The sequence below is a fragment of the Pristiophorus japonicus genome, chromosome 20, assembly GCF_044704955.1.
Source record: "Pristiophorus japonicus isolate sPriJap1 chromosome 20, sPriJap1.hap1, whole genome shotgun sequence".
Lineage (NCBI taxonomy): Eukaryota > Metazoa > Chordata > Chondrichthyes > Pristiophoridae > Pristiophorus > Pristiophorus japonicus.
Window position 1 is genome coordinate 39,093,208 of NC_091996.1, and position 12,902 is coordinate 39,106,109.

General features: G+C 44.6%; 1 protein-coding gene across 3 annotated transcripts in view; it reads right to left on the bottom strand.

The window, feature by feature from the left end:
• The window catches only part of stxbp1a (syntaxin binding protein 1a), a 148,659-nt gene that overhangs the window by 25,763 nt on the left and 109,994 nt on the right, over window positions 1–12,902 (bottom strand). For all 3 annotated transcript variants that reach the window (XM_070862785.1, XM_070862784.1, XM_070862782.1), the window contains 2 exons: window positions 9,006–9,136; window positions 1,337–1,444 (listed from right to left, as the gene is read on the bottom strand). In XM_070862785.1, coding sequence (XP_070718886.1) covers window positions 1,337–1,444; window positions 9,006–9,136 — 239 coding nt within the window. The remainder of the gene's footprint in view (window positions 1–1,336; window positions 1,445–9,005; window positions 9,137–12,902) is intronic.

Below are 12,902 nucleotides of genomic sequence, written 5' to 3' on the forward strand. Positions count from 1 at the left end.
CGTTACACACCTCTATCGGGGTGCTAGGCCGGCTGAGCATGGGACAATCCTGAGCTAAACAGCCGGCCCGGGAGCGCTCTGAGAGAGGCCTAAGAAGAAAAAGTAAAACCTGAAAACAAACTGATAAAACATTCCCAATACTTAGCCCAGGCCACCACAACATAAATCGCAAAAAAAATTAAAAGCAAAAGCAATCAGACTTACCTGAGTTGGGCATTATTTACCTCACTGCGACCGGTATAGGTCGGACCGCCCATTTTCGCAGACAGTCCCAGGACGGCGCGCTGCGGGGCGTACGGGTCGGGCGGGAGTCCAAAAGCGAGCCAGTGTTGCAAGCAGGGGCTTGCCTCTTCCGGGCGGAACTGCTCCACGCCCCGTCAAAAGCGGCCCCGAAAACCCCAGCGGGTGCTGGAAGCAAACCGCCCGCCCACTGAGCTCACCGCCGCCATTGCCGCCGCCTCCCCTCCCCGGGCAAAAACAGAGACACAAATCACCGGGAAATCCGCCCCAATGTTTATATTCTAATTTACGATCACTCATCTCAGCCTGCTGTCCTCGCAGGATGCCTGGGAGCACAGCACTTGCAGTCTGTGCTGTCATTCATTCCCAGCAGGATAAATGACGTCTGCTCTAGTGACTGCACTGTATGTCATAATTTTCAAACTGAGGTACGCAGACCTCAGAGAGACTTCAGAATTTCACGTGCATCTGCAAGGTGATCAAATGTTTGTCTGTCTACAACCTGGCATAGCATGCCTACCTAGCCTCTGCTTAAATGCATTCTATATTCAACATGTCTATATTTGTGCATTTCTGTTGGTACCTATGATTTAATACCGGGCAATGATAATACTTATTTCCTTCTGGTAGCTGACACAGTCTTTTAGAATTCGGACAGGGCCTCCTATGAGTGTGTGGGTACTTGCAGAGAATTCCCCGATACAGGAAAGTTTAACTGCTGTAAATTAGTTTATTCTATAAACCATTGGCTGAGAGTAAAGCAGTGCAAAGGTAACAGCCGATTCAGCTGCTTACCCTCCCCTGTAAATGACGGTGACCACGTGAAGGGATGCAGGTCCTTCCATTATCGTACATTTAAGAAACAGTAAGTAACCTTTTTATATTGGCCTCCGAGCAGTCGGAGGTGACAATGTAGTAAAACGATCGTCCATGAACACAATTACACATGTAACTATAATCAGCTCAACCTCTCCAAATGTTCTTAGAAATGGCAGTAGATGTTAAGTAACAGGCTTTTTTTTCTTGGTCACAAAGCAATTTTGAAATGAATGTTCCACAACCAGTACAGAAATGCAAAACAAAGACTGGGACATACTGGGACACCTCTGCAATATGTTTGTGACGCAGAGTGATCCAGAGGTCATCATCCTCATCCAGAAGGACCTCCTTGACCCGGTTGTCTCCAATTCCACTCGTTTCGTACCTGAGCGGGTGAAAAATAACAGATCAACTTAACTAGAAAATCAGATCAAATGAAATTACTCTTCGATTTCTGAGGTGCTGAGGTGAATGATCAGCCATGATCTTATTGAATGGTGGTGCAGACTCGAAGGGCCGAATGGCCTGCTCCTGCACCTATTTTTTAATGTTCCTATCTTTCATCAACAGTGCTTTGGAACCTGGGTCTACTTGTTACGCTGGCTCCACCACCCTTTCTTGAGTCTTTCTGCAACACATGCTACGCCTGGACAAAAGCTTGGGCAAGTAATCTGCTCCCATGCCCTGAAATTACCCACTGGGTTGTGCACAGAGACAGCCCAAAGACAATTCTTCTTTTGGTGTGCAATATTTCTTCTGGCGCACCTTGTGAATAAGCAGCGGATGTCAGCTTCATGCTCCCCCCCTCCCCACTGTGGCTCTAAGAGGTCAAAATTGGTTATGGCCGTTTTTGAGGCGGTGTCACTGCCCGAGTGCTGATTTTAGCACTGGGCATTAGGTGCAGCCTCAAATTGCTAAATTCATTTCTAACTCCCAAAGATGAGAGAGCAGCGTTGAAAAGAGGCGTTGCGCACTCATCCTCAGCTGCCAATGGGACGGAAGCTCAGGGGGCCGACTCAATTTCCCATCGGGAGGATGCTGCCACGCTCAGAAAGAAAAGGGAAGGAAAAAAATCCGAAAACTTCTCCAATCCACACACACACTTCCCCGCTCTTAAACAAATCAAAACATGCAGAAATAAATAAAGAGAAAAACTTACCTTCCTTTCTGGGCGATTCCGCCCGAGAACAGCTCTTTAACCACCGCTTTTATCCTGGCTGTACGGCTGCCTATTTGTAGCCGTACAGAGCAAATATTGCGCTAGAGGCGTCAAAGAGACTTGGTACGCTGGATGACATCACCACACGGGTGGCATTAGCTGGCACAGCGTTGCCTCGGCACCTGTGCCAAAGAGCCGACTGCATTTCAGCTGGGGTGTGGACACCGCTTACCGACGACGGTCGGCCTTTGCCGCCTGTTTGATGCCTACCGCCGGTGGTAACGGGCGTTGTCTACAAGCCAATTTCGACCCCTAAGTGTGGTGAATCATGATTAAATCTACATCTGACCAATCTGTATGGCAGCACATTGGCCTCGGAATATTCTTTTTTTATAGCTGTCATGTTGGTTTGTAAAAAGATAAACTGCAAAACAACAATGAAGGCTCCTGCAGTTCACCAGCAGCCATGGCATTTGCTCAATGCTATCAATGGGAACGTCGCTAACCTACAAACAGTGCTGGAACAAAACCACCTCAGCAGCAGTTCCATAACCATGTACACTTCACTTTTCAGACAAGTACCTGGTTACCTCAGATATTGTACTGAGGAGCGAGGTGTGCGTAACATGGGCACCAGAATATAAAATAAAGTTGCAATGTTGAATCAAAAATAATATTATGCAAACTAATTCTGCATTAAAGCAGGCCGAGTCTGTTTGCTTATAAAATATGAATGTGTTTGTATGATTTTCATTGTCTTATCAGCTGAATTGGTAAGTAGTTTTTCTTTTTCTTTTCTATATCAGTAAGTAAACTTTTAACATTGTTGTTGGCAAATTAAGTTTATCTAGGGGTTAAGTCATGGCAGGAGAGCTCGGACACGTGTTCTGTTCTTCCTGCAGATCCTGACGGACCGCATTGCGGCACTGGAGCTGCAGGTGGATTCACTCTGGAGCATCCACAATGCTGAGAATGACGTGAATAGCACGTTTAGTGAGTTGGTCACACTGCAGGTAAAAGGTCCACAGCCAGATAGGGAATGGGTGACCAACAGGAAGAGTAGAGCAAGGAAGGTAATGCAGGGGTCCCCTGTGGTCATCCCCCTGCAAAACAGATATATCACTTTGAGTGCTGTTGAGGGGGATGACTCATCAGGGGAGGGCAGCAGCAGCCAAGTTCATGGCGCTGTGGCTGGCTCTGCTGCACAGGAGGGCAGGAAAAAGAGTGGGAGAGCAATAGTGATAGGGGATTCAATTGTAAGGGGAATAGATAGGCGTTTCTGCGGCCGCAACCGAGATGGTATGTTGCCTCCCTGGTGCAAGGGTCAAGGATGTCTCGGAGCGGGTGCAGGACATTCTGAAAAGGGAGGGTGAACAGCCAGTTGTCGTGGTGCATATAGGTACCAATGACATAGGTAAAAAATGGGATGAGGTCCTACGAGGTGAATTTAGGGAGCTAGGAGCTAAATTAAAAAGTAGGACCTCAAAAGTAGTAATCTCAGGATTGCTACCAGTGCCACGTGCTAGTCAGAGTAGGAATCGCATGATAGCTCAGAAGAATACGTGGCTTGAGGGGTGGTGGGACCAGTACAATCCGGATGGTCTGCACCTGGGCAGGACCGGAACCAATGTCCTAGGGGGAGTATTTGCTAGTGCTGTTGGGGAGGAGTTAAACTAATATGGCAGGGGGATGCGAATCTATGCAGGGAGACAGAGGGAAATAAAATGGAGTCAGAAGCAAAATATAGAAAGGAGAATAGTAAAAGTGGAGGGCAGAGAAACCCAAGGCAAAAAACAAAAAGGGCCACATTACAGCAAAATTCTAAAGAGGCAAAATGTGTTAAAAAAACAAGTCTGAAGGCTCTGTGCCTCAATGCGAGGAGTATTCGGAATAAGATGGATGAATTAACTGTGCAGATAGCAGTTAACGGATACGATGTGATTGGCATCAGGGAGACATGGCTCCAGGGAGACCAAGGCTGGGAACTCAACATCCAAGAGTATTCAGCATTTAGGAAGGATAGACAGAAAGGAAAAGGAGGTGGGGTGGCGTTGCTGGTTAAAGATGAAATCAATGCAATTGTAAGGAAGGACATTAGCCTGGATGATGTGGAATCGGTATGGGTGGAGCTGTGGAATTCCAAAAGGCAGAAAACGCTAGTGGGAGTTGTGTATAGACCACCAAATAGTAGTAGAGGTTGGGGACAGCATCAAACAAGAAATAAGGGATGTGTGCAATAAAGGTGCAGCAGTATTCATGGACGACTTTAATCTACACATTGATTGGACTAACCTATCTGGTAGCAATGCGGTGGTGTATTAGGGATGGTTTTCTAGACCAATATGTCGAGGAACCAACCAGGGAGCTGGCCATCTTAGACTGGGTGATGTGTAATGAGAAGGGACTAATTAGCAATCTTGTTGTGCGAGGCCCCTTGGGGAAAAGTGACCATAATATGGTAGAATTCCTTATTAAGATGGAAAGTGACAAAGTTAATTCGGAAACTAGGGTCCTGAACTTAAGGAAAGGTAACTTCGATGGTATGAGGCGTGAATTGGCTAGAATAGACTAGCAAACAATACTCAAAGGGTTGACGGTGGATAAGCAATGGCAAACATTTAAAGATCACATGGATGAACTTCAGCAAATGTACATCCCTGACTGGAGTTAAAATAAAACTGGGAGGGTGGCTCAACCGTGGCTAACAAGGGAAATTAAGGATAGTGTTAAAGCCAAGGAAGAGGCATATAAATTGGCTAGAAAAAGCAACAAACCTGAGGACTGGGAGAAATTTAGAATTCAACAGAGGAGGACTAAGGGTTGAATTAAGAGGGGGGATATAGAGTATGAGAGGAAGCTTGCAGGGAATATAAAAACTGACTGCAAAAGCTTCTATCAATATGTGAAGAGAAAAAGATTAGTGAAGACAAATGTAGGTCCCTTGCAGTCAGATTCAGGTGAAATTATAATGGGGAACAAAGAAATGGCAGATCAATTGAACCAACACTTCGGTTCTGTCTTCACGAAGGAAGATACAAATAACCTTCCGAAGGTACTAGGGGACAGTGGGTCTAGTGAGAAGGAGGAACTGAAGGATATCCTTATTAGGCGGGAAATAGTGTTCGGGAAATTGATGGGATTGAAGGCCGATAAATCCCCGGAGCCTGATAGTCTGCATCCCAGAGTGCTCAAGGATGTGGCCCTAGAAATAGTGGATGCATTGGTGATCATTTTCCAACAGTCTATCAACTCTGAATCTGTTCCCATGGACTGGAGGGTAGCTAATGTAACACCACTTTTTAAAAAAGGAGGGAGAGAGAAGACAGGTACATAACATAAGAACATAAGAATTAGGAACAGGAGTAGGCCATCTAGCCCCTCGAGCCTGCTCTGCCACTCAACAAAATCAAGGCTGATCTGGCCGTGGACTCAGCTCCACTTACCCGCCCGCTCCCCATAACCCTTAATTCCCTTATTGGTTAAAAATCTATCTGTCTGTGATTTGAATACATTCAATGAGCTAGCCTCAACTGCTTCCCTGGGCAGAGAATTCCATAGATTCACAACCCTCTGGGAGAAGAAATTCCTTCTCAACTCAGTTTTAAATTGGCTCCCCTGTATTTTGAGGCTGTGTCCCCTAGTTCTAGTCTCCCCGACCAGTGGAAACAACCTCTCTGCCTCTATCTTGTCTATCCTTTTCATTATTTTAAATGTTTCTATAAGATCACCCCTCATCCTTCTGAACTCCAACGAGTAAAGACCCAGTCTACTCAATTATCATCATAAGGTAACCCCCTCATCTCCGGAATCAGCCTAGTGAATCGTCTCTGTACCCGCTCCAAAGCTAGTATATCCTTCCTTAAGTAAGGTGACCAAAACTGCATGCAGTACTCCAGGTGCGGCCTCACCAATACCCTGTACAGTTGCAGCAGGACCTCCCTGCTTTTGTACTCCATCCCTCTCGCAATGAAAACCAACATTCCATTCGCCTTCCTGATTACCTGCTGCACCTGCAAACTAACTTTTTGGGATTCATGCACAAGGACCCCCAGATCCCTCTGCACCGCAGCATGTTGTAATTTCTCTCCATTCAAATAATATTCCCTTTTACTGTTCTTTTTCACAAGGTGGATGACCTCACATTTTCCGACATTGTATTCCATCTGCCAAACCTTAGCCTATTCGCTTAACCTATCTAAATCTCTTTGCAGTCTCTCTGTGTCCTCTACACAACCCGCTTTCCCACTAATCTTTGTGCCATCATCAAATTTTGTTACACTACACTCTGTCCCCTCTTCCAGGTCATCTATGTATATTGTAAACAGTTGTGGTCCCAGCACCGATCCCTGTGGCACACCACTAACCACCGATTTCCAACCCGAAAAGGACCCATTTATCCTGACTCTCTGCTTTTTGTTAGCCAGCCAATTCTCGATCCATGCTAATACATTTCCTCTGACTCCGCGTACCTTTATCTTCTGCAGTAATCTTTTGTGTGGCACCTTATCGAATGCCTTTTGGAAATCTAAATACACCACATCCATCGGTACACCTCTATCCACCATGCTCGTTATATCCTCAAAGATTTCCAGTAAATTCGTTAAACATGATTTCCCCTTCATGAATCCATGTTGCGTCTGCTTGATTGCACTATTCTTATCTAGATGTCCCGCTATTTCTTCCTTAATGATAGCTTCAAGCATTTTCCCCACTACAGATGTTAAACTAATCGGGTAATTATAGACCGATTAGCTTGACATCAGTAGTGGGGAAAATGTTGGAATCAATCATTAAGGATGAAATAGCAGCGCATTTGGAAAACAGTGACACGATCGGTCCAAGTCAGTATGGATTTATGAAAAGGAAATCATGCTTGTCGAATCTTCTGGAATTTTTTGAGGATGTAACAAGTAGAGTGGATAAGGGAGAACCAGTGGATGTGGTGTATTTGGACTTTCAAAAGGCTTTTGACAAGGTCCCGTACAAGAGATTTTTGTGCAAAATCAAAGCACATGGTATTGGGGGTAATATACTGACGTGGATAGGGAACTGGTTGGCAGACAGGAAGCAGAGAGTCGGGATAAACGGGTCCTTTTAAGAATGGCAGGCAGTGACTAGTGGGGTGCCGCAGGGATCAGTGCTGGTACCTCAGCTCTTTACAATATACATTAACGATTTGGATGAAGGACTAGAGTGTAATATCTCCCAAGTTTGCAGATTACACTAAACTGGGTGGCGGTGTGAGCTGTGAGGAGGACGCTAAGAGGCTGCAGAGTGACTTGGACAGGTTAGGTGAGTGGGCAAATGCATGGCAGATGCAGTATAATGTGGATAAATGTGAGGTTATCCATTTTGGGGGCAAAAACACAATGGCAAAATATTATCTGAATGGCGGCAGACTAGGAAAAGGGGAGGTGCAACGAGACCTGGGTGTCATGGTTCATCAGTCACTGAAAGTGGGCACGCATGTACAGCAGGCGGTAAAGAAGGCAAATGGTATGTTGGCCTTCATAGCTAGGGGATTTGAATATTGAAGCAGCGAGATCCTAATGCAGTTGTACAGGGCCTTAGTGAGGTCTCACCTGGAATATTGTGTTCAGTTTTGGTCTCCTAGTCTGAGGAAGGACGTTCTTGCTATTGTGGGAGTGCAGCGAAGGTTCACCAGACTGATTCCATGGATGGCTGGGCTGTCATATGAGGAGAGACTGGATCAACTGGGCCTTTATTCACTGGAGTTTAGAAGGATGAGAGAGGATCTCATAGGAACATATAAGATTCTGATGGGACTGGACAGGTTAGATCTGGGAAGAATGTTCCCGATGTTGGGGAAGTCCAGAACCAGGGGCCATAGTCTTAGGATAAGAGGTAGGCCATTTAGAACTGAGTTGAGGAGAAACTTCTTCACTCAGAGAGTTGTTAACCTGTGGAATTCCCTGCCGCAGAGAGTTGTTGATGCCAGTTCATTGGATATATTCAAGAGGGATTTAGATATGGCTCTTACGGTTAACAGGATCAAGGGGTATGGAGAAAAAGCAGGAAAGGGGTACTGAAGGAATGATCAGCCATGATCTTATTGAATGGCAGTGCAGGCTTGAAGGGCCGAATGGCCTACTCCTGCACCCATGTTTCTATGAATCTAGCAAAGCAAGCTGGAAAATTGAACAAGATTCAAATGTGGAAATTGTGTGGTGCAATGGTAAGAGGAACTGTCCTCTCTGAGCTGACTTTCAATCTAAGTCAGATTGGAATCAAAGCTCTCTTGTTTTGCGTCATTTTCCTTTTGCTTGTTAAAGTCCTTGCTTAAAATGAGTCTCAACCCAATTCAAGGTGGATGTGGATTCAGAGTGAGCACTGAATGCAATTTGGCAATCTCGTCCAATAGAAGAAGACAAAATGGAGATATCCAGTCGGTGCACTGGAGGATGATCTTTGGATGAGGTTAAGATCCACTGTCGAAGACGAATTAGAGAGTGTTAGTTTGCATCTGGCCTGTGTTGTATCTGACCTGGATGACATCGGATGCTAAAAGTTGAAAAACATGTTCCAAAGCCAGTACTGTCTTGATGAGTGTAAATATGTACCTTCCACCAGCCGATTTAAAAATAAAACATTCAATTCTTACATGGTGTGGATTAGATAAGGAAAACACAACTAGACACAAATCAGACAAGCAGAGGTAACCATTACCCTGCACTTGGGGTAGTTGTTGGTATTATCTGAAAGCTCTGATCTGAACAATGATAAAGTATACAGGCTAAGTGAAATGGTAGAAAACAGTGCCTCTCACTTGTAAACATCATTTTCAACAGGCAGCAAGTCATAGGTCATGGCCTGGAAGGTCAACTCATGGAGTACAGGAGATGCTGGGTCAAACCCACGGTCAACGATCAATAGCTGTGAGCGAGCTTTGTCGGGGCCCTGAAATCAGAGATTTCAATTATAAGAAGTAGATACAAGCTCATTAAATTTTACACAATAATGATCCACGCTTGTTCATTTAAATATATCTTGGAACAATCGCCCTTCACTTCATCGGTCACTGATGTGCCACCACTTCTGATTGATAAACGTTGACCAACGTGGGAGCCATGGTGAAGCATTTCTTTTCCGTCTGCATTTGGTTCTGTCAGGTCCTCGGAAGCAACTTACACCATTCTCGATTAAAAGAAAAGGCGATGAGCCAGATTGCAGAGCTCCTGCAATCCCAATTGTTGGCAGTTTAGCAGCAGCATTGTGGGATGGTTTCTGCACTTGCTTCCCTCCCCCTCTCTGCTGAGAAGGTAGCTGGCCTGCCGGCTCAAATTAAGAAAGCTACATGTTTGCGATTGAGTGTGTGACCATGCGCCCTGCGGCTCTGTGCATTGTTACCTCAGTGAGTAGCCACAGACTATGGCCCAAATTTTCCCCAGCACTGTGAGTTTTTTGGTGCCGAAGCCCAGATTCCCCAGTCTTGGGGCGCCGACGTGTGCTACCAGCGCCAGAGTGTTTGGCGCCATACATTCTGCCGCTGGTGTACCTGTGAAGAAGGTTCCTGCGCCATTTCTGGGCTTAAGGCCAAGTTTCCACCCTACGAAAATTTTTAGCCCAGCGCAGACCCTATAATCACCGTAGGAAAAAACCCGACCTTCAGTTGGAGAAACCCGCACTGGCCCGCTCCTAACCCCAGGCGAATGGACTCCCTCGCTAAAACTTTAACTATTAGCACAATTTAAAATACTACATTAGCAGTAACTAAGTATAAAAAGAAAACTTACCAAAAATGCTGCTCCTGCGATGTTAAAGCCAGTTTGGGCGTTTTGTGCGCACGCGCCATGCGTTTAAAAAAAAATAATAATTTGTGCATTGCACAAGTTCAATTACTTGCCCGTTTTCTTTTTCAGGAGCGCGTGAGCGGTGCGGTTCCGGCGCACACTGGAAGCCACGCCCAGCAAATTCCTCTCGGGTAGCACCGGCACCAGAAGGTGCCTATGGGGGAAGGAGACTTTGGTTTTTTATTTTCAGCGTTGATGGGCGTCCAGGTAAGTGACGCCATTATTTTTTTTAGGGAAAGTTGGGCCCATAGTAACAGAGATTAGTGATATTCGTGAACCTCAGAGATTACCACTTTGTAACGATTGTCTTGCAATTATGTTACACATCACCATTTAATACATGCATAAGCAAGCCAGACAGCTGCAGCAGGAAAGCATGAACAGGCTGGGTCTCTTTTTTTCTTGAAAAAAGAAAGTTGAGCGGTGATCGAATAGAGGTCTTTAAAATTATGAAAGGTTTTGATCGAGTGGATACAGAGAGAATGAGGCAGAAATTCCGCTCTCCTGGGTCTGTACGGGGCGAGTACGGACCCAGGAAGGCATCGCAAAAGCCGGTTTTAGCACACAATACGCATTCGCCGAAAACCGGCTTTTCCGATCTGTCAAGCTCCAGACAGATCCTCTCAGGAGCGAGGACATTTGCACGGGCAGAATTGCGGGATTTACCCATATCTTTGCCAGCAAATGTCCTCAAAACTCTTGCACCTGATAAAAGCATAGCCTACTGTTACAGGCGTAAAAGTTTTAAAATACACAAAAACATTTCAAAATAAAATAAGAAAAACACATTTTATTGTGAAAAACCCTCCCACTTATGGTAAGTTTATTTTAAACCATAATTAAAAAAACATTTTTTTGAAATTGGAAATGTTTTTAATATAATACATAAATAACTAATTTAAATTAATAAAAATATGTGGTGTATTTTTCAATTTTTTATTATTGGTTTTGTGTGTTTGGGGGGTTTCTCATTCATAATATTGGGAACTCCAACTTACGGAGTTTCCATTATTATGAATGAGAACATACTTTACCTGATTGGCTGCCCAGAGCCATGTGACTACAGCTCCAGCCCTCCCCATGTCCCGACGTGCACGTGCTGCGATGCGCAGTCAGTGGTCTCAGGACCGGGAACTCGCGTGGGCGCAGCAGATAGGTAAGTGCGGATTTTAAAATTTTTTACCCGATCGCCCGCGGGAAGCATCCGACCGGGATTTCTGGGCCATTGTTTCCACTTGTGGGGAAGAGCATAACTAGAGGCCATCAATATAAGATCGTCACTAAGAAATCCAATAGGAAATTCAGAAGGAACTTCTTTACCCAGAGAGTGGTGAGAATGTGGAACTCGCTCCCACAGGGAGTGGTTGAGGTGAATAGTATCGATGCATTTAAGGGGAGGCTGGACAGGCATATGAGGGAGGAGGGAATAGAGGGTTATGCTGATAGATTTAGATGGGGAAAGACGGGAGGAGGCTCAAGTAGACCATAAACGCCTGTATGAGCCAAGTGGCCTGTTTCTGTGCCGTATATCCTATGTAATCCTATGCAACTTTCAGCAGATCTGTATTACTGCATCCCTGTTACTATGCCATTAACAATCTCAATTCATGAATATCACTAACAGCTATGATACAACTTCTAAACTACCTGTATTATTTAACCTCTTGTGCAATGGAGAGTGAAATAAAAGATCCATGCTCTACTGTAGTTCATGTAATATCAATGCTCCAACTTTTTATCCAGTAACTTCAACCCATCTGTAAGAAACAACTTGTTCAATTTGACATTTCTTTCAAAATATAAGCTCAATTTCTCAGGCTTTTAGAAGTTGGTCTCTTATTGCAAAAGTATGTTTATCCACCACTGCTAAGTCCAAATGGTGAAGAGCTTCATACTTAATTGTTGCCCTACATAGGGAACATTATCTATTCCATCTCATAAATAAGAGTTAAAAATAGAAGCAAGACATGCAAATCATTGATGGGGAAGGTGCTGCAAATTGTTTCAAGACAATTGTCAAACTTTAGTGCACCCAGATCTGTAAATGGCCTTGTAAATCTGTGCTAAGGGAACTGGCTCCGCTGAGATCTGCTCTGCCACAGTTTCTAATGGCACTGATCTACCTTCTGGTGCTTACACTTCCCTCCGTGGGGTGAAGCTCATTATCTATTCACTGTTTGTGGATTTATCGGCTTGTGCACAAATTGGAAAGCGTGTCGGAGTGAAGCTAGTTTCAAGCCCACGACTATTGATAACGTTAAACCAGTCCAGAGATGTCTAAATGTAATATCAATGCTCCAACTTTTTATCCAGTAACTTCAACACATCTGTAATAAACAATTTGTTCAATTTGACAATTCTTTCAAAATATAAGCTCAATTTCATCTCATAAATAAGAGCTACAATGGGTTTTGCTCACGGTTTTGGTATTAATGAACTACTGAGTTAAGTTATAATCTTATCAAAATTTTGGCGCACTGACAATTTCAAAAGAGAATTGGATAAATACTTGAAGGGAGGAAAAAAAAATGAGAGGGCAATGGGAAAAGAGGAAGTGGGATTGATTGAATAGCTCTAGCAAAGGCACAGGCATGATAAGCTGAATGGCCTTCTGTTCTGTATCATTCTATTATTCTATGACACACCTCAATAGACGAAAACAATTATCCAGTGTAAATGAGATCAACACGGATGAATAAACCATCAATATGAAAAGACCTTGGGCTGGAAATTCATCAACCTTCCGCCGCGTTTTTCGGCGGTATTTCGCCGTTGTGGGCGGTAAACGGTGTGACGGGAAATACCCCAAAGTCTTCCACCGGCGGTTTTGAAATACCGCTGGGGAGCAAACCGCCGGCGTGCAAGACTGGAAA